The sequence below is a fragment of the Strongylocentrotus purpuratus genome, unplaced genomic scaffold (genome assembly GCF_000002235.5).
Source record: "Strongylocentrotus purpuratus isolate Spur 01 unplaced genomic scaffold, Spur_5.0 spur5_scaffold_12, whole genome shotgun sequence".
NCBI lineage: Eukaryota > Metazoa > Echinodermata > Echinoidea > Camarodonta > Strongylocentrotidae > Strongylocentrotus > Strongylocentrotus purpuratus.
Window position 1 is genome coordinate 33,108,496 of NW_022145597.1, and position 24,333 is coordinate 33,132,828.

Genomic DNA, 24,333 nt, shown 5'->3' on the forward strand with positions numbered 1-24,333 from the left:
CTGTATATTTCATCTGTATATAATGTAGCTATATGCATTATATCATAAAAAAGAATGAAAAGGTTCACGAATTATTTTCCCCAGCCTTTCCCAGAACTCATCCTTCTCTTTAACAAGGAAAATGAATTAATGTACCATTGTGGACACTTTTAAAAATATAAGAATAGATATGAAGAACAAAAGCAAGTTACACCTTATCTTTTAAATAAGGCCTCGACTTCGAGGATAACTATCCTCGAAATATTTACCCCCAAAACCCCAGAAAAAACGAAAAGTGGAAATTTTACGACCCTGAAATATAGCCTGCAATACAATCGGCTAATGTTAATATTCTAAGGGAGGAAGTTACAAAAGGGTAGTGGAGCACTTAGCTGTATGTATACTATGTACCTGCTGTATGTATACTATGTACCTTACAATGGTTTCCAAGTAAGTTCAACATTAAAATAAACGATGACGATTCTATAATGTAAAAACATCTGTATTCTACATATCACATTTTCAATATTTCATGAAGTACTGTGCAAAATGATTATTTTTTCATATTTGAAATTTTGGACAAGAAAACATCCAATAAAAAAACTTAACAATTAGCTATATAATTTACCATTAATAAGTTCAGTGAAGACGAAAGAGTGAAACATTAAACCTAGTCTAGCCTAATGCATGTACATTTCTTTGGGGATAATTTCTGGGCTTAAACATATCATTTATACCTCACCAGGAACAGTTCCCACGATCAAGCTATTATTTGTCCCTTGAAAGCAAAAGGAGGGTTAAAACAAACAGTCCATAATGATATATCCCACTTTTTTTAATACTTACAGGTAATATAAATAATATTTTGGAATTGTTACATTACATAATCTATTTAAAGGATTGATGTTAGTTTGTTAAATTAAAACGTTCCATCCATGGTACCACTAGATACAAGGTATTGTACAGGGTCTATAGGGATAGAGTTATATGACAACAAAAAGACAGAGACCTCGGGCTTAATGTCTATGTCCAAACAAATCACAAGCATTTCCAGATCAGTTCGCTATCAATTGCGCAATATTGGCTTCATACGGAAATATCTGACTCGTTCGGCAACAGAGAAACTTGTTCACTCACTTATTTCTTCACGTTTGGATTTCAGCAACAGTTTACTCTATAATTTACCAAATTCACAAATTGCACAGTTACAAAAACTACAAAATGCAGCTTCACGCATCATTTCTCTGTCAAGCAAACATAGTCACATTACTCCCATCTTACAAAATCTCCATTGGTTGCCTGTAAAAGAACGTATAATTTTCAAAATCCTTCTTTTAGTTCATCAAATCATGAACAAAACAGCTCCTGAATACAACCAGTCTTTAGTTCACCTCTACCAACCCACACGTACCCTCCGATCTTCCAACTCTGGTCTTCTACACATACCGCTTTCAAAGAAATCTTGGGGGGAACGAGCTTTTGCTCATGCCGGACCAGCCCTGTGGAATTCACTTCCACAGGAGCTGAAGAACTCCGACTCTTCAACATCTTTTAAGAGCAACCTTAAATCCCATTTGTTTAATTTCGCGTTTTGAAGACAGACATTCATTCATTCATTCATTCTTTCATTTTTGCATTTTCTTTCTTATGTAAATGTACCGATTCTTTGTCATGATGTAATGTGTTCCTAATATTTTGAAGCGCCTTGAGCATTTAATTAAAATGGATAATGGCGCTATATAAATCTCATGTATTATTATTATTATCAAACATAGATTTCTTCCGGTTTTATAATAATTTTTATATCCATTTATGAGGGGGGAATGCTCTCTAAAAAGTTTTACTCTGGAACACGTTTGAATAAATCATATGTTCATTGTTGATATGTTTGGAATGTAGGTATATACATCCATTTTCGATGAAATTGTTGATTCGCCCAATTATGAAATATATACATGTTGGCCATTTTTGTATCCGAGCGTAAGATTCGCAAATTCGGTTGTATTCATGGAAGTTTTTTTCTTTTTTTCTCCCAATATAAAATTATAAAAAGTAATTGTACAGCTGGATTGATATCCCAACCTATATTGAGTCAAAATGGCAACTAAAGCAAGTTACACACCTTTGTACATGGTGAGAATATTTGGAGAATTTCTTTTTATGTATCTTTTTTCCAAGTGCACTGTATTTCATTTCCCATATAACACAAATGACACAACAATCAAAATTACATAACCTATAAAGTGAGATACAAATACACAAATCTTATTGAAATGAGAATACTTAAACTCAAAGCATGGCACTTGTCTCGTTGTTCTTCTCTTGCGGCTTCGCGTCCAAAGAAGTTGATAGGGGCCTAGATTCAGGGCTATGTGTGATATTCGATGTGGTAGCGTCTTGTTGTCTCTTGACTCTATCCAGACAGGTCAGTCCCCACCGCTTACGAACTATTGGTTTACGAACACAGTAGAGCAGGAAGATGAAGAGTCCTTGAAATGAGTTCAGTATAATGAAGATGGGCTCAACCACCTGGGATAAAATAGAATAAAGATAATCATAACAAAAATGTTGCGGTTGAAACTTTCATAACGTCTTTATACTCAAACGGTTCCCTGTTCAAACACACAACCTCGAGCACACATTCAGTTAACAACTAAATTATTCATACCCTACCAAGTTTTGTAATTTTCGAAGTTTGTGAAAAATTGATTTGTCCCGATTTATGTTTCTTGAGGATGAGACATATCAAAGCATAAATCTGAAAGTATTCAACAAAGGCAGTAATTCAACCAGTCCACCTTTCATTCGTGAGTTACAAAATACACAAAAAACATCAAATTTACAATGGGTATGAATAACTAAATGGTTAACTGTATATATACACGTATATCAACTTCAATGAAATTTCTTACGTTTCTGGTCACAGTATCCTATAAACTTTCACAAGTTTCACAATAGAAAAATGCAATTACGTTATGTTTCTATAATATAGATATTGTTCTTTCTACTGCACCTGACTGAATTCTCGGATCATCAGGAAGTATCCAGTGATCCATGTAAGACCAAGCAGAAGGAGGATACAGATTGCATTTTGAACCCGTTTGATGTTCTCTCTACGTTCCACCTTGGCCTCTTTCTTCATCCGACCAGCGAGATTAGAAGACTTCATAAGTTGACGGACGATGAGGGCAAAGATGACGACGTTGAACAGGAGAATGATTGTCATGGGAATAAGGAGACCACCGATTTGAGCCCACAATTCGAGAAAACATCTAGAGATCCGGTAGAAATTGTGAAAAAAAGAAAATATGTAGGGGGAAAAAATGGAAATCATTAACCACTTCCAAAATAAACGTGCCCCCAGTGTCAAAATGTCATAATACACTAACATTCGGTACACCCCAAATATTATTACTGTTAAGTATTTGGCATCACCTATGCCTGGCATGCAAAAAGCGAACTGAATCACTTTAATCCATGGGTCTCATCTAATTGGGAGTGTGAAGGTGGACCACAACACCGGGGTTTCCCATATTCAAATACGAATAGTGCGGTGGGTTCTTAACGTGCAAAGGTGGTGATTCTCCTGTACAGGGGCCTCCATTTAACGTCCAACCCGAGGGACGGAGTGTTCTCCACTGTAACATAGCATGCGTCTATGAAATAGGGGAGGGGCTCGTTAACTTACAACACAGGCTTCAGTCATCCGCCTCTGGGTTTGTCTCGAACCCATGATCTTTGGTACTACACGCAGATGCTTTGCTGACTGAGCCAACTCACCTCCTCATAATGTACACAGGTATTTGAAGTAATGTGGCATGTATTTTTGTTCGAAATTAAAATACATGTAATTTACTTTCTTGATTAAGTGAACCATACAAGACTGAGACGGTTTTGTGAAGCGAAATTTCTATAAAAGGAGATGAAATGCTGTATGACAATTAAATTTGCTTAAATATTTTGGTTCAAAAATATAAACAAGAAATTTTCCTAGCACTATGCTCCGTCCTGTTGTCGTGATATGGCTCTATTTTTGTTTACCCTTACCTTGTCACCTAAAGGCCCAACTGATCATGTTATAAAAAACTACAAAACATTGTAAATATATTTCGGTTTGGAGATTATGATATTAACAGGTTAACAGACTACTCACACATCTCCGTGCGCATATTTGTCCTCGGCAATGGCTCCAGTTACAATGACAATCAGTGCAGGAATACCTTGAATTTATTTTTTTAAAAGGGGAAGACAATTATGATTCATTATATTTTCACGTGTCAATTGACAGTATTAAAGCCTTTCCCTAACAGGAGAATAAGAGAAAATGTTCACAATTGCCATTGTGTGATTTAAGCAAAGTGAAAGGAAAGGATGAAGATGGCGATTGATATAGTACAATCGCTAAAATGACATAGCAACGGCGGTCATGAATGCGGCATGCATACATACAGGCATTCACTTAAAGCTAAAGACTAGTATTGGAAATGCCCCAATTTCAAAATATGAAATGGAACCTTTCATTACCAATCATGTGAAAGAATGTGTTTTGACTAATACATGATGATAAAAAATTTGTCGGGAAACCGCCTACTAATTCATATATTTGGAAAATTTGTTTCTCTCATGGTCTGTGAGAGATATAGGGTAGTCCCATATACATCTTTCTGTGTATAGTGCTTGTAACTTTACGAAGAATGGGCCAAATTTCTTATCATTTTGATGATTTCAGAACCTTGCAGATGCTAGATGCTAGATGATCAACCTTTTCTGATCGATTACTCAACGTTTCTTTCACAATGCAATCGCATGACCATAACTGGTCTTTACCTTTAAGAAGTAGATAGATCTTTTTGTATTTTTTCCTCTTCTAGAAACAACTTTACGATCAATTTGTGAATCACTCGAGAGATCTTTGTATAGATCTTTTTTAGATGGAAAACTGTTTTGAACAAGTAGACAACAAAATATCCTGCCCAAGATGCAACCATGCAGCTTAAATATTTACCTTGTAAAACCATGTTAATGGGAAATTAAATATCGATAGTATTGGCAACATTTACCCTTTCCTTCTCAAATATCAATTTGTCTGCCCCGAAATGTGGAATATCTTTTTTTTTAAATGGGGATGAAAGCCTTTCACGAAGAAGAAATCATGCATATTGCACTCTTTTAAATGCTGGCAATGTAATCTTATGGTGGTTGATGTTTATTTTACATGTATTATCATCATTCGAAATCATTCGAAATTATAAATATTCTTTATCTATTAGAAAAACGCATTATTTTTTTAAGGATCAATTTCGATATTACTGATAACAATTTTGAAATGGTTGTACCCCATGCAACGGCACCAGCTTTGAGCATGAACCGTGGAATGTAGGTATCAAAGATCTTGACGATGATGAGATAAGTATTGTATCCCTCCACACCCATCCAAGTGAGCGAAGATAGAACGAAGTAGTGAACGAGCGCCGTAATGAACCCGCATGGACCTGCCTTTACTTGGTATTGACTTTTGGAGCTCTCCAGTGACATCATGACAATGAACGATAGGTAGAGACAGAGTAACGTCAGGCACAGGCAAATGAAGATCTGGTTGGTCTGTTTTCCCCTCAGAACTCTTTCAGTTTAATAACAAAAATGTAACATAAATTTGTATTTGATTAATACATTTATAAATGTAGTGCATATATCATTATTTAGTAATAAAAATGTTGGTGCTAGGGTTTATAGATTAATTAAGGCGGTAGCAATATATTCAGCATGTCAAATTTGAATATTTCCCATGCATCAAACAAACGATCCCAGGACCTAGCTGCACTAGCTTGATTTAACCTTTGATCAAATGATAGTATTAATAAAACAGTACATACTGTGAACTAGGCTGTAACTCATACGAGCAGAGACAATGCCATCATTTGGCAAAATACTTGTTTTTTCATTCAGTTATCAAATGGATATTCAAATGAAATTCCTGACACAATGTGATCACGTATCATGTTTACAAAACATCTGAAGGAATTTCATGATCTATATGCTTTAATATAATCTAGTAGTTTTATGAGATGGATAATCATAAAAATTGAGATAAACATGACTCTTACCTGTTTGATAGATATGTTGCGAGGGTGACAAGTAGGCTAACTATTGAAATACCACATCCTATGTACGTTAGAACTGTGTATGCTTGCTCTTGCTCAAAAGACCCTTCCTCTCTGGAAATATCCTACAAATAGAATAAATTCATCACAAATTTATTATCCAGCTCATTCTACACTTAACCATAACATATAGAGCTATATGAAAACCTAACATGTGTGTGTGAGCTCTGGTGATATTGCTGTCATTAATTTGTCGCCGACATATTATAATACATTAATGAGTATGCATAGTGAGTGTGTTATTCGACTTGCCTGGAGTTAGTCACCATGTGAGCAGCCCCCACCCCCCAAAAAAGTTCCACTTCTAAGATTAAAAACAAGAAAGGGAAAAGACTGAGGAAAAAGATAAGAGAGAAAAATACAAGGAACAGGACAGAAAATGCTCTTACTATTCACAAATGGAATCACTTCAATCGGTCGCTACATGCTTTATCTTTAACATTAAAGAAGAACTGTAGAAAATTACATAGACAGAGATTACATTTTGTCTTTACAAGATCTTTGGTATAGTGAGATAATAGCGGGTCTTTCCCAAAGATGGGGATCTTTGGTTAAATGGGGGAAGTCTCTTACTGCAGCTTCCAACAATAGAGATCGAAGTATTTCAAATGGGGGAGAGATAACTATATCAATTAGCTACAACTGAAGAAGAACAAAAACATATGCAATCCCATGTGATTCCCAGGCGACGTGCTTTGAAAATAAAAGACATACTACTATAAAAGAAAGAAAGATCTTACCATAAGGACGGCAAAGTTGGTGAGATGGTTACATCCACAAACGATCTTCTCCTTCTCATCAGATGGAGGAGGATCCCAGTTGTTATCATTGGATGAGCTAATTCCAGATGACGAAAGAAGCTGACACCCTTCTTGAGACCAGTCACTAAAGCCAATATCCCAGTATGAACACGACGGGTTCGTCAGACCAGTCTTGTGAGAAAATTCAAATTGAGAACATAGTGCATACGACTATAGTTGTTTTCATAGGTGGTCAACTAATGCTAATAACATGTCCTTGTCTGATACACTGTATACTGTGAAATTGATTATAAAACAGAAATAATTATAACACATTGGAAATAATACTCAAAGATGACAATTAAGATGCACAGTCATGCACATATATTTATATCTATGAAGTAACTTTGAAAATGACATTCCTTTAGGGCCTACCTCTATCGTGGTAAAAGTGAAATTGATGGGTTCTGTCAGATCTTCTATTTTCTCGTCCCCGATGCTCAGTGATATAACAGGCGTGTTAGCAGATCGGTTGGTTCCTACACTTGTGTTTTTCAATGATTTAGAAATGAAAAGGGCTGGTGTGGAAAAGACACTAAAGATCACGCGAACAAAGCCGTTAGTATTAGAACTTCCTCCAGATATCAACGGTAAAGCGGAAGAAATCGCAGATGGTATGTTGACAATAGCAATGGTATCTGGTTTTGTAGCTTCAGCTTGATTTTCATTTGAAGTTTGGATGTTGGTGTCAAATTTCTTCAGATCAGAATTGGTGTCTCCTGCTAATGAGAGGACTAAACCATTTGAGATGACATCGGTAGGTACGCTTTGGACCTGAAAAGTTCAGAAAAACAGAATTGGAAAAACAGCCAAATAAGAACGTTGCTTTGGTCATGAAGAGGCATAGTATTCTTTGCACGTGTCATTGACAGATATCTTATTTTGAGGAGCGCTAGTAAATGTCAACTATATTCACAGTAAGTACATAAATTTTGGTCTTTGCTGCCCTGCCAAGGGGGAAAATTCGGATATAATCAGCATTTTATTCGACATAGAATATCAAAACTTCTACGTACCTGCACGGCAATATTTTTCTGTTGAATGCTGAAATTGTCACCGTCTTCTATAGGTACACTTTTGATCTGCTGCTCAAATACTTTAACGACATCAATAACAGAGGCTGATGCTGATTCAAGTGTTTCTGTGTCAACATCAGCGATGTTACTCACTATGGCAACAATAGATGCAGTAACCTGTTATTCAAAATCAAGTAAATACGTTCACTTACATATTCCGAAAGCATAGCAGTATTAGTATGAAATAAAAACTTTAAATACAGGTGTGATTTTGGATAACATTTGGACAGTCGGATTTGACAAGATCTTTAAAAAAAATGGCAAATACTATTTTCACAATGAATTGACCTACAATTAAATGGTCTTTATTTTAGTAATATAGCCGGATTCGCTTGGCCAGTAAAAAGATAAACACTTAAGTCGTAATAATTGTATATGTATGAATTTACTGGACACGTTTCACAACAAATTGAATTAAAACTTTAAGAGACGAATTACATTAGATATTTTTGGAAAGTGTTGTATTCGCGAGACTAAATTAAGAAACATACCTTTTCACTGTTCGTTCGAGCACTTATATTTGAAATTATATTTGCAATCGAAAAAATGTCATCAGATGAGATATCACCAGTGTTACTTGTCACCAAACTGACGTCTTCACTGAGCTTAGCAACATTTTCATCTGAAACGATAACCTTGAAACAAACGATTTGAATATCAGTCAGATTGTGTTTGCTTTTATTGTTCTATAGAGTCATTCAAACAAAATGGTCGTATTATGTCTCTACAACCGTCTCCTTTCTACGGGACCAGGGGTGTCCACTTTTATGGCAGGATCTACTTTTTAATCTCTAAATATTGCTCACAAGACAGCCTAGATACATTTTGCCTTCATTTTATTAGAGAAAGTATTAGCCCATCTGTTTTCATTTCTGAGCATAACAACTTATCACAGAATGTTCATTTCTATTTCATTCATTGGGATGTTACAATTGCTATTTTATTTCTAGGATGTGTCCAATAAATAATAAAATTCAAAGCTATAACATTGAAATAGGCTTGATGGAAATTGATGGTGTTCAGTCCCTGACAATTCATAATGAGTGGTCTCGTGACTGTGTTTTGACAATTCAAGAAAAGTTTCTTGAAGCGGCTGAAATAGAAATCTCAATATTGAAATTACCTTTGAAAGCTGGCCAAGTAAATCTCCAGCATTTCTGAATTGTCCACAGTTATCCGTGGGATCGGGAAGCCACGTACTCTGTGAAATCAGATCACCGACGCATATGGCACGACCGATTGGTTGATCAGCTATCAAACAAATTCACAACAATTTACTATCCCCGTACCATTATTGAATTTCATGAAATAATTATAATTTATGGGAAATGTCTTGAAAAAAGCATGTGGATAATGATGGCAAGAGCGTATAATTAGAAAATCAAATGTCTAGCTGTAAAAACTTAGATCCTCTAATGTTCATAGCCTATATATTAATGCAAATCCCTGCTGTGTGATTTAGGGGGATACGTCTTCTAGAGTGGCCCATTGGTTTATTTAAGTCAATCAGAATCAGAATAACTAATTTCATTTAAATAGAGATAGATAGATAGATGCAGGTAGAACGTGCATGGAAAGTATCCTAATTTACCGTTTGTTGTGTTGAATGGACATACTTCAGTTGAGTTCGCCCACGTTCCGTTCTCACCCTCTAGGAAACTGATTAATCCAAAACGCGATGACATCCATGTCGTATTCTTACAGATCGCTGGGATCCATGAATATAAGAAAAACAAAAGAAATTGTTACTGATGAAATGAGACAGTTTTGAGTTCTGATGATGGTCTTGCATTTCTATCAAAAAACTGGATTAAATCATTCTAGAATACAGCAAATGAAACGAAAACTGTGTATTATTTGTTTCTCGATCCAACCTAGAACAAAACAACCGAATATGACTCCCATGTTATTATTATTTACTGGAACCCGCCATTTTAAACCTGCCACGTCCAATAGGTAATTGATCAATTACAAAATTCAAAATGTTATTGAATGGATTTCATTCTATTACATTTTTACTTGATAGACACAATATTTTGAAAAGTAGTAAAGACTCACGAGTGGGGTGAGGGATGACATCACAATGAGTACCCTCGTATTGATCATAGCAGTCACATTGGTATTGTCCTGATCCGATATAGTAGCTACATTCACCATTGATACACGGATCATGAACCATACAAGGGTCTGTAGATTTTTTATCCCGAGAAAGGGAGAAAGAGAGATAAAAAATTAACGTAGGCATATAAAGCAGGAATGGAGATGAGGGAGTGGAGAGCTACAGCCCCCAGGCGCGGATCCAGGAACCCATTTCTATCGGCCCGGCTATGGCAACCCCTTTGTGTAAAAACTAGATAAACTCAGTTTATCAGAAAAACTGTGTTTATCAATGATAAACTCAGTTTATCAACTGATAAACTGAGTTTTTCTGATAAACTGTGTTTATCTGTTGATAAACTGAGTTTATCTGAGAAAAACAGAGTTTATCTGAGAAAAACAGAGTTTATCTGAGAAAAACAGAGTTTATCTAGTTTTTACACAAAGGGGTTGCCATAGCCGGGCCGATAGAAATGGGTTCCTGGATCCGCGCCTGACAGCCCCCCCCCCCCCCCCCCCCAAGAATCAAGAGACAACCAAAATTCGGTCAATCATCAGCTTCCTTTTAGGTAGTGATAATCAACTAGGAAATCACAAAAAAGTGACAAGCCAATGACCTTATAAGAAGAAAAACAGATACAGGTATTTTTAGCCAATAATGTCTTTTAGAACTTACTCCATCTTTTGCCATGGAGATATTGGTTAAGTAAGAACAAACATTTCACAAATATCAAGTTGGTTTATTATAAAACAATACAAAACTACAACATTAGAAGTTATACCGAGTTAGTCAAAAAAAAGTTTACACCTAGACAATTGCTAATTATTTTAAAGATCATGTATGAACAGAAAATTATTATACATCTTATGAAAGAGTGTTTTATCCCAAATCAAATTCCCATCACCCCATTCTTACATGCAGGCCCCACTGAACATTTCTCGGCGGGGGTCAAGGGTGGAGCCCTCAGAAGCTCAGGGGTTTTATACATTAAATTACCGTCAGATGAGCATTATTTTGATACCTTATTTGTGACACTGGCAGGTCACGAATTGACGTGGGGTCCAGGGGACGAAGCCCCCGAAAGTTCAGGGGTTTTGGGCATTAAATTACGACCAGATGAGCATATTTTGAAACCTTATTTGTGACACTGGCAGGACACAAATTTGTGTTGAGTCCAGGGGGCGGAGCCCTCAGAAGCTCAGGGGTTTTATACATCAAATTATCGTCAGATCAGCATAACATATTTTGTGACACTGGCAGGTCACGAGTCGGCGTTGGGTCCAGGGGGCGGAGCCCCCGGAAGCTCAGGGGTTTTGGGCGATAAATTACGTTCAGATGAGCATATTTTTTATACCTTATTTGTGACACTAGCAGGACACAAATTGGCGTGGGGTCCAGGGGGCGGAGTCCCCTAAGGTCGAGGGGGTGGAGCCTCGGAAACTTAGGGGTTTTACGGTCAGATAAAAATATTTTGACACCTTATTTGTGACACTGGTAGGACACTAATTGGCGTGAGGTCCAGGGGAGGGGGCCAAAACCCCAAAAGCTCAGGGGTTTTAAGCATTAAATCACCGTCAGATTAGCATCAACGCGTCCGCTTTAGGGCCCTAGATTTGTGTCCGGGGGGCGTCATTTTTTCTGCGGCACAGATTGAGTTTTTTTTTAAAAAGAAGTCTTGATTTAACCCTAACCCTAAACTTTCCCATAGGCTCAACACGCACCTAACCCCAAGCTGTGCCGCAGAAAAAAATAACGCATCCGGGGGGTAGAGCCACTGGAAGTCAAGGGGTTTTAGGCATTTAATTACGGTCAGATGAGCATATTTTGATACCTTATTTCTGGCACTGGTAGGTCACTTATTGGTGTGGGGTCCAGGGGCAGAGCCCCTAGGAGCTCAGGGGTTTTAGACATTAAATTACCGTCGGATGAGCATCCAGATGCCTGACTTTGGGTCAAGGTGAAATCCAGCGGCAGAGCCCCCGGAAGCTCAGGGCATTTAATCACGGTCATTATGAGCAATTTTTTAATTTATTAAATTCATCATGGCTCCAACAGCTCAAGTTTCCCCTTTTTTCCCTTTTTTTGCCAGGGGTGGGGGGCCGGGGGCCCGGCCCCCCGGCCCCTGGATCCGCCACTGACCTGAACGAACATATTTCATTGAAAGTTGTATCATACCTTGTACTGTAACCACGAACACACACCTGCCAACGTTTCCTGATTCATCCGTAGCATGACAGGTAACATTGGTATCTCCAAACTGGAAGACATCACTTGATGTACGAGAGCAGATCACAGACGGACTAGGATCAGTATTGTCTGATGCCTGAGGGTTGGGGAAGCGAGAAGATGTAGGAAGACCTTGGTCCGTGGTGGAAGTTATGTCAGGGCAGTCCAAATGGGGAGGTTCACCATCTTGAAATACAAATTTTGGGACAACCAACAATAAAGTGAGTGGTGGCCTAATACATGGGGCACAAAGGTAATATAAAGATGTAAAGATGTAAAGGTGAGAAGGTCACATAAAAAAGGAGAAACGGCCAAGCTCAATGTATTAAAAAAAGGGTTAACAACCCCTGTCACATATCCTCTAAATTTGATTGTGTTCTCTTGCATTACTTAATTACCGGTGCACCCGGGGGGGGGGGGGGGGGGAGGTACTCACATATTAGGAAATGCAGGGTGTGCCGCTCTAATGGGTTTCTTTTTTCCCCAAAAAATCCCTAAACATGGGTCCCACTTCTAACCAAAAAAAAACATTAAAAGATGATCTGCAATTGATGTTTGGTCACGGCATTCCCAACTAGGGGGCTCGTTGTCTGCGGAAAACAAGACAATTAAAACTGCTTTAAGAGTTATAGTGTACGTAGCATCTTAAATCCTAAATGAATGTTAAGTTCAACTTCCTTGTTTTGCTTATTTATTCACGGTACCTGAACGAACGTATATCATTGAAAGTTGTATCATACCTTGTACTGTAACCACGAACAGACACCTGCCAATGTTTCCTGATTCATCCGTAGCATCACAGAAAACATTGGTATCTCCAAACTGGAAGACATCACTAGATGTATGAGAGCAGATCACATACGGACTAGGATCAGTATTGTCTGATGCCCGTGGGTTGATGGTGATGTGGGAGGATGTAGGAAGACCTTGGTCCGTGGTGGAAGTTACGTCAGGGCAGTCCAAACGAGGAGGGTCGTCATCTTGAAATACAAATTATGTGACATCCAAAAATAAAGTGAGTGGTGGCCTAATACATGGGGCACAAAGTTAATGTCAAGGTGTAAAGGTCACACAAAGAAGGAGAAAACGGCCAAGCTTAATGTATTTTTTGAACAAAAGTTAAACAACCCCTGTCACATTCTCTCTAAATTTGGTTGTGGTCTCTTGCATTACTCAATTACCGGTACACCCGGGGGGGGGGGGGGAGGTACTCACATATTAGGAAATGCAGGGTGTGCCGCTCTAATGGGTCACTTTTTCACCAAAAAATCCCTAAACATGGGTCCCACTTCTAACAAAAATACCATTAAAAATGGGTCCGTTTTTTTCAAAATTTTCTGGCAACCACCAGAAAAACACCAGAAAATTGTGAAAAATGGGTCTTTTTCGGGAAAAATGCCCCAATGTGACCACTAACAAAAGGTAGGGATTTCGAAGCTTGAGCGGCTCACCCCCGTCCAAACCATAACATAACGTTCTCCTATTCCCGAAAAACTCTATAACTCGGTCAGAGTGCCTACTGAATTGCTGACACAATTTTATGACATGGTTGTTGTAATTCTCTTCTTTTTGTTTGTTACATACCTGTAACGGTGACTGTGAAATCGCATGTCAAGTAGTTTCCTAGATCATCTCGTGCAGCACAGGCAACCCAAGTGTCTACATAGTCAAATACATCATGTGAAGTATACGTACAGCCCACAGAGAAGTCCTGATTGTCAGCGGAACCAGCATGCACGCGTGGAGATATGATGACAGTAGATGATGTAGTAAGACCTTTATCCGTGCTTGATACGAGGTCTGGACATTGTAGCCAGAATGTTCCTTCATTTTCATAATCAATGTAAAAATTAACATTTAAATTACAGTATACTGATTAGTTTTACCTCTTGATAACATATAGTATGAGCTCATAATTCATAATATACACACACTAGAGTTCAAAAAGAGAATTATTATTCCTTACGAAAGCAGTATGCGTGCCTAATGTATAAGTTGGCAAATATGACTTCTCTCCCCCCCCCCCTTCCCCCTCCCCCTGTCCCGTTCTCTCTGGAATCTTTGATATGATACTTTTATTGTTCAACCAGACAGTCTATCCTAGTAGGCCCTATACACAGATTCCTGCTTATCAATGTTGAATGTCATGAATCAAAGCTCTCGTATTATCAATTTGTAAAGAGGTAAGATGTTGAGCGGGCATCTCGCTATCAGCTGTTCGATACTTTTATTTTATTTTTTACTTACCATCCCCGGAGGATTCCCCGCTTCCAGAATCACCTTTTCAAATGACAATGTAAGAGAAGTGTTAAAATATATGTAACAACTAGATGGAATTTTGACTGCGCGCAGTCGAAAATAATGCCTCCGCCATAGAGCAATTTAAACAAGTTTGGAGTTTAAATCTCCAGTGGTTCTTGAGATATCATGATAACAATCTCAATGTATGGAATTTCATAAGTTGACCTCTGTGACCCTTGACCTTTGACCTACGTGCTCCAAAATCTAATCACAGTGTCTTCCTATGGTGATACACACTATCATTAAGTTTGAAGTTTAAATCTCCAGTGGTTCTTGAGATATTATGATATGGTGATACATACTATCATTAAGTTTGAAGTTTTTACATCTCCAGTGGTTCTTGAGATATCATGATAACAATCTCAATGTATGGAATTTCATAAGTTGACCTCTGTGACCCTTGACCTTTGACATACGTGCTCCAAAATCTAATCAGATCGTCTTCCTATGGTGATACATACTATCCTTAAGTTTGAAGTTTAAATCTCAAATGGTTCTTGAGATATCGCGCTAACAAACTCAATACAAGGAATTTCATAAGTTGACCTCTGTGACCTGTGACCTTTGACCTACGTACTCCAAAATCTAATCAGATCGTCTTCCTATGGTGATAAATACTATTCCCGAGTCTTAAGTTTAAATCTTAAATGGTTCTTGAGATATTGTGATAACGGTCAAACGGGACGGACGGACGTACGGACGGACGTACGGACGGACAACCCGAAAACATGATGCCTCCGGCACCACCTTCGGTGGCGGAGGCATAAAACCCAAATAGGTGAACCAAGCCAAAACAATAAAACTATGATTCGAAAAAAATATATATATTGTCATTCTTTAAGATAGCAGTATGCGTGCCTGATGTATTAGTTGGCCAATGTGACTTCTTCCCGCCCCTCCCCCCTGTCCTATTCTTTCTGGAATCTTTGATATTTATATAATTTATGGCTCCGACTAGACACGTCTTTCCTATCACAGATTCATGCTTATCACTGTTGGATTATCATGAATCAAAGCTCTTGTATCATCAATGTGTTAAAAGGTAAGATGTTGAGCGGGCTTCTTGCTATCAGTAATTCGATTCGATTTTCGAATCATTTTCTATTTACTTACCATCCCCGGACGATTCTCCGCTTCCAGAATCATCTGTTCACATTACAATGAAAGAGAAGTGTTAAAATATAGGTGAACCAAGCTAAAACAAGTATCAGACTATGATTCGAAGAAATATATACAGTGCGTCCCAGAAAAAACGAAACCGAGAATGATCGATGTTTTATCATAGTTTCATCACAATTATAATTAAATAAATGACACATATTTGTAAAACTTAGATCCTCTTCTTTCAGTTGATGCAACTCATATGATGCATATAATTATTTCACGCATGAGTGATTAAAAACAATTTAAAGATAGGGTACCAACAAGTCATGTTTAGGGCGGTATCAGAATTTCAAAGAGAAAAATCACATTTCTAGAAAGTTCATTTTCTGCCCTTTCATAATTATGACACCTCAATCAGGAAAAATGAGCCAGGAATAACAAATTTCTGTTTGTTTAAAGTATTTGCTTGCATTTCCATCATTTGATTCAACAAATTCGTTTTTACTGGCTGCCTGCCGTAGCAACAAACGGAGTTAACAAAAGACTTAACTCATTTATATAATCATACGTTTATGGCTAAACTAGACAAGTCTATCCTATAGAACACAGATTCCTGCTGATCACTGTTGAATGTCATGATATCAAAGCTCTTGTATCATCAATTTGTTAAAAGGTAAGATGTTGAGCGGGCATTTCACTATCAGCTATTCGATTATCTTGTTCTCTTTTTACTTACCATTCCAGGATGATGCCGAGCTTACAGAATCATCTGTTCAAATGAAACGTAGGTATTGAAATATATGTAACAAATCAACGCAAAGCGTAGCATCCTTTCGCAAGCTTAGTACAAATGGCCTATATACGTCAGAACAAGTTACCTCCATTAGACTATTATATTATATTAATAGGCAAGGAAGTTGACCAATTTTCAAATGTATAATTATTTTTTTTTGCATATTTAATGAGCTATGACCTTTCACCGAAATCCAACTTAGGCTGTATTTTAATATCATGTACCTTCATATTAAATTTCAATAAAATTCGTCAAACATTACTAAAGTTATCGAATGGAAACCAGATTCGCATATTTAATGAGCTATGACCTTTGACCTACAAACTCCGAAATCGAACTTAGGCTGTGCTTTGAAAATACCATGTACCTTCATATCAAATTTCATTAAAATCCGTCAAACATTACTAAAGTTATCGATCGGAAACCAGATTTGTATTTTTCGCATATTTAATGAGCTATGACCTTTGACCTACATACTCCGAAACCGAACTTAGCCTGTATTTTGATACCATATCCTTCATATCAAATTTGACTAAAATCCTTCAAACATTACTGAAGTTATCGATCGGAATCCAAATTTGTGACGGACGGACGGACGGACGCGACGGAAGGAAGGACGGACGGCAGCGTTACTATGCTGCTATGCTTATACATGCATTTGTTTTTATCTCGATTAGATATTGGCAATGCTCTTCTTTTCAATATTACTTCACGCAATCTTGACAAACTTCAACATGCTCAGAATGCATCTGCCAGGGTTTTATCAGGGACATCTAAATATGATCACATTTCTCCTGTTCTCAAAAAGCTGCACTGGTTACCAATCTGCAAGCGCATATAATTCAAAATCCTGGAAGACTGTAAATAGTTTGGCACCAAACTATTTACAAGACCTTGTTATGCCTTATACACCAGCTCGTAGTCTAAGATCATCACATCAGCATCTTCTTAAGATCCTCAAGACACGGGTAGCCTGTACTGTGGTGAGAGGGCCTTTTCAGCTGCAGCACCTTCTCTTTGGAATAATTTACCATTTAATTTGAGAATCATAACTTCCTTAGAGACCTTTAAAGCTTATCTGCCATAGTTTACAGGAGGGATTAGACCACCCTACACGGTCACTGGACATGTGGTTATCTCATCAACTCAGCTCTCAGTTAACATAAGAAAAAGAGGATCATGGGGGACCAATGGTCACCGATTAAGCATTGTTTGTTATATAGAGGGCGCAAGTAGCTACAAGTAGTGCAGTGGGCCTTTAAATCCAAGCTGAAATCTTATCTTTTTTAACAACACCTGTACTTGGCACTCATCCAAACTCCCCATTCTTTCTATTTTTCTTGTGCGCCTCGGAATAGCAAATGATAGACGGCGCTATATATAAATAATAATAATAATAATAGGCATTTATATAGCGCCGTCTATCATTTGCTAGTCGGCGAGGGGATTACAAAAACCTAAGTAGGTGAACTGAGCAAAACAAATATGTCTTACATTGTTTAAAAATTATCTTCAGATATGTATCATGTATAGTTTTGTTCACATTTGTTCAAACTATAAGAGCAGTACACATTTGCATATTGATAGATTTAAGGACTATTATATTCGTTTCACATTATACCTGGGATAAGAACCAAGCAGGCAGCACCGGCATCTTCGCCATGAGCACAGTCAAAAGGTTCAGGTCTATCGTGGAAACATGTTCCCAAGTTGATTTCTGTCCCAATACAATCCACATTACGGAGTGAGATGTCTCCTACCCCTTCACCGTATGTAGCTTGCACAGGTGCATATGCTGCACCGAAGAACCCCAGCATTCTGCATACAACATTAGCGTCTTTTGCATCCCAGCCATCGTCACAGATAGTTCCCCAAGATCCATTTTCTTGCACTTCAACTCTTCCCGAGTTGTTATTTGGACCATCGACAAGACGAACATCAAGAGAGATAGGATCTGAAATACAATGATATATTATGAATTCAGGTTTTGAGTATGGAAGAGAACAAGGGTATCACTATCAGACAAAGACGCAGATATAAAAGAAGAGAAACGATTAGATAGAGTAAGAGCGAGAGAGAGAGAGAGAGAGAGGGGGGGGGGGAGAGAGAAAGGAAAGGGAAGAAGTGAGATGAGGAGTGAAAAGAGGGATATGGAGAAGTCATATAATGGAGAAAAAAAACAAGACTTACGTAATACATATAAAGACTTTTCGAATTTCACAAACAGGGTTACATCATACCTGTACAGATGACACCAGCATCTTCGCTGTGATCACAATTATTGACTCCAAATTCACTCTTGATGCAGTCTTCGAGGCTAATTTCTGATCCAGTACATTCAACTTCATCAAGAAGAATGTCTCCAGAACCCGGACCATATTCAGCCCTGACTGGTGCACTTGACGCTTTGAAGAACCCTAGCATTCTGCATACGACATTGGCGTCGTTCAAATCCCATCCATCATCACATACTGTTCCCCAAGCACCGTTGTACCATACCTCGACTCGACCTGTAGCATTGTTTGGTCCATCAACCACACGAACGTCAAGATGGCTCCCTACATCGGGAGTAAGGGAGGACATTTTAATAGAGGTTCGTTGACTTTTGTGTGTGCTCAAGTCAAGTGTAATTAACTACGGTTGCCAAGCCCCCTCATGTCTTGACGAGTTTTTTCCCGATATGTGGATTTAAAAAAAAATCATTATCATTGCCAAACAATTCTGATATCGTTAAAGTCTCTGTTTATCCGATCAATTTTTGTAGCTGTTTCATTTCTTATTCCAAGCTAGCATTACCACCCAGACATAAACCCCAGTACTATCTCTTATCGGCTTTGTGCCCCGTTCCTTCAATTTCCGGGCTGATGCGGCAGGATAACATTGGCTATAAATATATCACAACTTGTCAAATGTTCCAAGGGAGTGGGGATGACATTAATGAAGATAAATGGGTAATGTAGATAAATAAAAATATAATGGCGATTCATAATGATGTAAGAGAGAAAGTCTGTGAAATAAATATTGACATTTTATACAAAATGAGTAGAATTATAGTTTACTACAATTTTTTTAATTTAAAGAGGGAAAATTCTTACCAATGTTTGTTGTACTCGGGATCCAAATGTGAGGTCGGATAGCTGTCCAATCTATAGTCGAAATATTGAAATGTTAAACAACAGTCGTAATGTCTAGCTAAGTGTATCATTTCATATTGTGGCATAAGTTCTAAATTAAAAGCGATAATAAACCTGGTTTTATTGTATGAATAGATAAGATTCGACTGGGGAGGCGTAATTTCATTTTAAACCCCTAATTGGGACATACAGAATCCCCGTCGTTAATTTGTTTTAAGAGTAAGCTTAAACAGTTGTTTTTAAATTCATATGACCAAATTTTACTTTGAAATTCAATTAATATGATATTCTATACATTGTACATTCCGGCCTTCTCCTATACTTATGTTCTTATGCATGCGCGCCTGTTCTCGGGGGCCCTCGGGCATTACGTGCTTGCCTAGATGTGCCGCGTCCTTGTTTTTCTTGCTGGGGTCGTCGGCATGAATCGGTCATTGCTATGGCACGCCACAGCCGTCATAATTTATGGCACGCCACAGCCGTCATAATTGGTCGAGTTTACAAAAAAGCGGTCGACTTTACAAAAAAGCAATCGAGTTTACAAAAAAGCAATCGACTTCACAAAAAAGCAAACGAGTTTACAAAAAGGCAGTCGAGTTTCCAAAAAAGCAGTCGAGAAAGAAAAAAAAACAGTCGAGAAAAAAAAAAGCAGTCGAGAAAAAAAAAAAGCAGTCGAGAAAAAAAAAAAAGCAGTCGAGAAAAAAAAAAAAGCAGTCGTGCAGGTGATACTGCGGGGAGGCATGGGGCGTGGAGCGGGTGAATGCGTTTGCGTGCCTTGGGGCTCTCTGGGAGCAGACGTGCGTGGATTCGAATGCATTTTGGAAACAGGATTGTGTCTGGGCTACGGTCTACATTATTGTATACACTACTGTAACATGATTGTTCATGTCTACTGCCTCGCACGGGTGACCTCGTTCAATGACCTAACGACCTCAATATTTTAAAGTGACTATTGTCTCATCTCTTTGTTAACAAATTAATTTGCTTGCTGTATTTGCTATTTTTGCTATTTTTGCTTGTTTCACGTTGTATAATCATCTTATGTTAAGGCTTCTTGCCCACCTATTATTACTGTTACGTCCTCTACCATTACAACTACTTCAATCAAATGTTAGTTTTATTTATGGGAACCTATAATCTACAAGCTAAGCTTTTTAATAGGTTCCTCACATTTCACTCTGTATTTCATTACAATTAATTTCGACGTCTTTTCAAAGAATTAATTATATAATGTGACACTTTTAGTATATTTCATATTATGTTCTATTTTTGTCAGTTATGTAAATTCTTTTTATTTGTGAAATGTGAAATAAACTTGAAACTATGCCAAGTTTGAAAAAAATAAATAAATATGGCACTCTCTCTTGTTAAATATATGTGTAGTAGTAGAGAAGTGTAATGTCTTGACACTCTTGGCCAACTCTATCTAAACGTTACTGGCGGGCAGCCTGGCACCAAACCTAATTAACCTTTAATGGTCACAATGGGCAATAAATGTCATAATAGTCTCTACACCTGTCATGTATATATATCTCTCAATGTTATAAAGCTTAGATCCTCCTCTTTCATTTGATCCAACTCATATGGTGCATATTTCACGCATGAGTGATTAAAAGCAATTTGAAGAGAGGAAACCAAAAGTCATTTGGCGGGCGGTATCTGAATTTCAAGGAGAAAATCACATTTCTAGAAAGTTCAATTTCCGCCCTTTCATATGACACCTCAATCAGGAAAAATGAGCCAGGAATAACAAAGTTCTGTTTGTTTGATTTGGTTAAACGAGTTCGTTTTCACTGGCTGCCTGCCGTAGCAACACAAAGAGTTGACAAAAGACTTAACTCCGTTATGTTGACGATCAGCCATGCTCAAAGAATACGAAAGACTAGATTCATGCTGATCATCAACGAAACGGAGTTAAGTCTTTTGTAAACTTTGTTTGTATATATTTTTCAATTCAACAACACCACCCCCCCCCCCCCATTGAGCAAAAAAAATGCATACGATCTCCCTCGAAGCAGTTCCCCAAAGTTGACAGCCCTGTCTTAGTCTTTGTGAAATATCCCCCTGGATTGAAATGTTACTGAGGAGGAGGGGGGGGGGGGGGGCAATATTTTGTTATTTGTTTGATATGTACTTTCCATCCTCTATCCTGGTGACAGTGAAGTAATCCGCCCAAGTTTATCCTTTTAATCAGGTTTAATTACCCCCCCCCCCCCAACTCTGACCTTTGTTCTATACTTTTAGTTCGGGTCAATATAATTATGGTCCGGCCGCGCCCGCGCCCCAGTACTATTCTGTCGATAGTTACGCATGCGTATTGTCATTTTTTCATGGCGATATTATGCTTATAATAAGTAGAAAAGAGCTCATGAGCATTCAAAGATTTAATTTACACATTTTCAGGGGCGGATTTACGGGGGGGATAACCCCCCCCCCCCCCCCTTGGGCGACCCCCCCCCCCCCAAAAAAAAAAGTCAAACACTTTTTTTTTTTTTTTTTAAATGTCGGAGGCAAAATGATTTTTTTTTTTAGGGGGCCAAATGAAAAAAAATATAGTGCTCATTACCCCCCTCCCCCCCCCCCCCCCCCCCCCCCCTCAGAGCAATATAAGTGTAATTTCTTTTTCCTTATATTTTTTCCCGTTGACAAAGAAAAAAATAAGGGCGGGGATGGATGTTGAGTTTTTTTTTTTAATCGTGCTCCTTACCCCCCCCCCCCCCCCTCCCCGGTTATTCACCGGCTGGCTGAGGCGGCGCTAAATATTTTCTCACGAATTTGCCCCCCCCCCCCCTCCCCCCTTTTGCCGCCGGCTGGTTCCGCCTCTGGACTTGAACACAACATATCTCTTTCCGTTAAACATTCCTCTTGTAAACGAGACTGTTGATTGTAGAATCAAGATAATCAATACAAAAAGCTTTGGGAGTGTTGTGAGCATGTGAGAAGTTTCACATTTACTTTTACGGGATAGACTTTGAACTTGTAACAGACAATATAAATCCGCTAGAGGCATTATATGATACACAATCGCGGCCTGCGGTGTACTCAGATACTGTATTACACTTACACCATAGTGCACCGCCCAGGGAAACACAACATTGCAAATGCTCTTTCACGTCTCACTATGACATCTACTAAGGGTAACAGAACAGTATAATTTGTTCAAAAGAATCCACACCAAACGCGATGACAACCCAAGAGGTTAAAAAGGCTTCAGAGAGGTATAGAATTGATAGCGGTTAGAAGATTCTTAGATGAAGGAGATATATTGTCATGTTAACATGCACACATAAATGTTGTATGTCATAGTTGATATGTAAAGGGTTAATAGTGCTTGATAAGTTGACACCATGCAGACTTAAACCGAAAGTATTTAAACATTAAATGGTCGGAAAATAAACACTCGTGATAGAGAACCGATACTAATTACAGCATAATGTACCATTATAGTTTGTTCAAAAGATACTCATTGTTTAAAAGAAAAGAGGAAAAAAGGGAGGATTAGAAGGGTTTACAATTTCAGTAAATGCCAACAGTAAGGTGAAAAAAAACCTTTGAATAGAGTGTTGAAACTCATTATTAGTATTATGTTCATGTATAGACGAGACCACTTATAATCAAGTCTTGTATCTTGAAGAAAAGTGCCAAGTGATTGTACACATGTATTTTACTGAATGTTTAATCTAAAGAGGGGAGGAGACCAACTGTAAATGTTAATGGCGGGCAGCCTGGCACAAACCCTAATCCTTTAATGTTCATAATGGGCAATAATAAGTGTCATAATAGTGTCTACACCTGTCATGTATATATATAACTCTCAATGTTATAGAGAGCACCCTGTTTGTAAGGCAGTCTGGATTGAACCTCAATAAAGTAAAGACAAAACTTTCACATCCATCTCAAACTATAGCATTACTCTGTAAAGTGTGGCTTGAATGCTTGAATGCTGTCACATGAGTGAGAATGCTACAAGAAGGTATGCTAACAATGGAACTACCATTAAAACTAATACGCCTTTTATGATATACTTACCTATGTCAATTACACTCGAGCTCCCTGTGTCATAGTCCTCTTGATCTGAATCTATATTTAATACACCATTAATATGTGGCAGAAGAATGATGGACAATATCAATCGAAACGAAACAATGTCCCAATTAGCCATTGTTGGATTACGAGGAGAGACAGAGAATATGCTGTATGTAGTGATCGGGCTGTGAGCATTGTGTCTCATTCAGGGTCGAAGGGTTTTACCCACATCACATTGAACATCATGCGATACACACAGAAACATGACTCCCTACTCCCTATACTGTATCTGTATACATCATAATAATGAACCTGAAAGTGAAACAATGCTCACAGCGTATAAATCCACCAGTATTATTTTATCCATGGAAATCCACCAGTACATTAAAATATACCATGAGAAATAAAGCTAGATAACACTATGACCGACAAAATTGATATTGTCTAGACAACAGTCAGAAAACATTAGAATTAGAATGAATAAGACATAATGCGTCGATTGCTGCTTTTTATAATGACAGCCAGTAGCGAATAAATATATTTCGGGACTCATAACAAATTTGTTAAACAGTTGATTCCACTCGGTTATTTTCACTGTTCGCAGGAATAAGTAGAGAGGGGTAGAAGTGATCTTC

At 38.0% G+C, this 24,333-nt stretch overlaps 1 protein-coding gene across 1 annotated transcript; it reads right to left on the bottom strand.

The window, feature by feature from the left end:
* Positions 1-1,730: 1,730 nt before the first annotated feature.
* On the bottom strand, positions 1,731-24,333 carry LOC578355. Its single transcript, XM_030981505.1, has 22 exons — positions 23,702-24,333; positions 19,634-19,684; positions 18,779-19,096; positions 18,160-18,492; positions 16,482-16,514; positions 15,755-15,787; positions 14,588-14,620; positions 13,925-14,164; positions 13,081-13,320; positions 12,290-12,526; positions 10,075-10,203; positions 9,608-9,724; positions 9,140-9,267; positions 8,508-8,651; positions 7,957-8,133; positions 7,316-7,714; positions 6,881-7,072; positions 6,084-6,205; positions 5,316-5,599; positions 4,133-4,199; positions 2,993-3,251; positions 1,731-2,508 (listed from the first exon to the last, which is right to left on the bottom strand). Exons 1-22 carry the CDS (start codon positions 23,901-23,903, stop codon positions 2,269-2,271), a joined length of 3,978 nt encoding a protein of 1,325 aa, XP_030837365.1. The 5' UTR covers positions 23,904-24,333; the 3' UTR covers positions 1,731-2,268.

Excerpts from the sequence above, each read along its gene's own strand:
- LOC578355 (XM_030981505.1), bottom strand. The coding sequence starts at position 23,903 with ATGAGACACAATGCTCACAGCCCGATCACTACATACAGCATATTCTCT. Across the intron at positions 13,321-13,924 it reads TTTCACAGTCACCGTTACAG|ATGACGACCCTCCTCGTTTG; the intron begins GTATGTAACAAA and ends TTGTATTTCAAG. Across the intron at positions 9,268-9,607 it reads TCCATTCAACACAACAAACG|CTGATCAACCAATCGGTCGT; the intron begins GTAAATTAGGAT and ends TTTGTTTGATAG.